The 495-nt window shown below is 40.6% G+C and overlaps 1 protein-coding gene across 1 annotated transcript; it reads left to right on the top strand.

The window, feature by feature from the left end:
• Positions 1-7: 7 nt before the first annotated feature.
• Positions 8-487, top strand: LOC107734887 (olfactory receptor 10A2-like; the record flags this gene model as incomplete). The annotated part of the gene is made up of 1 exon (XM_016546767.1): positions 8-487. A coding segment is annotated over one exon (480 nt), but the record flags the coding sequence as incomplete, so codon positions are not given.
• Between the last annotated feature and the right edge of the window lie 8 nt (positions 488-495).

Below are 495 nucleotides of genomic sequence, written 5' to 3'. Positions count from 1 at the left end.
GTACTGGTTTCAAGATGGAACCATTTCATTCTTGGGTTGTTTTGTGCAGATGTTTTTTGTGCATTATTTTGGCAGTGTATGTTCAGTTATTCTGGCAGTAATTGCTATAGACCGCTATGCAGCAATTTGTTACCCGCTTCAATATCATAGCATCATGACAAACCAAAATGTACTCATTCTGTTCTTTGGCTCTTGGATTTTGGGTTTGCTAGGCCCCGTGGCAATGGTCATTCGAGCTTATCCTCTCCCTTACTGTGCAGAAAACAGAATTATACACTGTTACTGTGATCATGTTTCAGTCACAACACTGGCATGCATAGACAGATCACTATATAGTATTCCAGCCCTCATCTATGCCTTTGCAATACTGTTGGTGCCCTTTGCTGTTATTATATTCTCTTACTGCTCTATCTTTCTAGCAGTTATGCAGATTTCAGGTACTCAAGGAAAGATGAAGACTTTCTCCACCTGCAGTCCTCAGCTCATCATAATTGC

Source organism: Sinocyclocheilus rhinocerous, unplaced genomic scaffold (genome assembly GCF_001515625.1).
Source record: "Sinocyclocheilus rhinocerous isolate Xijiao unplaced genomic scaffold, SAMN03320098_v1.1 C35479242, whole genome shotgun sequence".
NCBI classification, from domain to species: domain Eukaryota; kingdom Metazoa; phylum Chordata; class Actinopteri; order Cypriniformes; family Cyprinidae; genus Sinocyclocheilus; species Sinocyclocheilus rhinocerous.
Note: the sequence above shows the minus strand (reverse complement) of the source record. Positions and strands in the feature narration are given on the sequence as shown.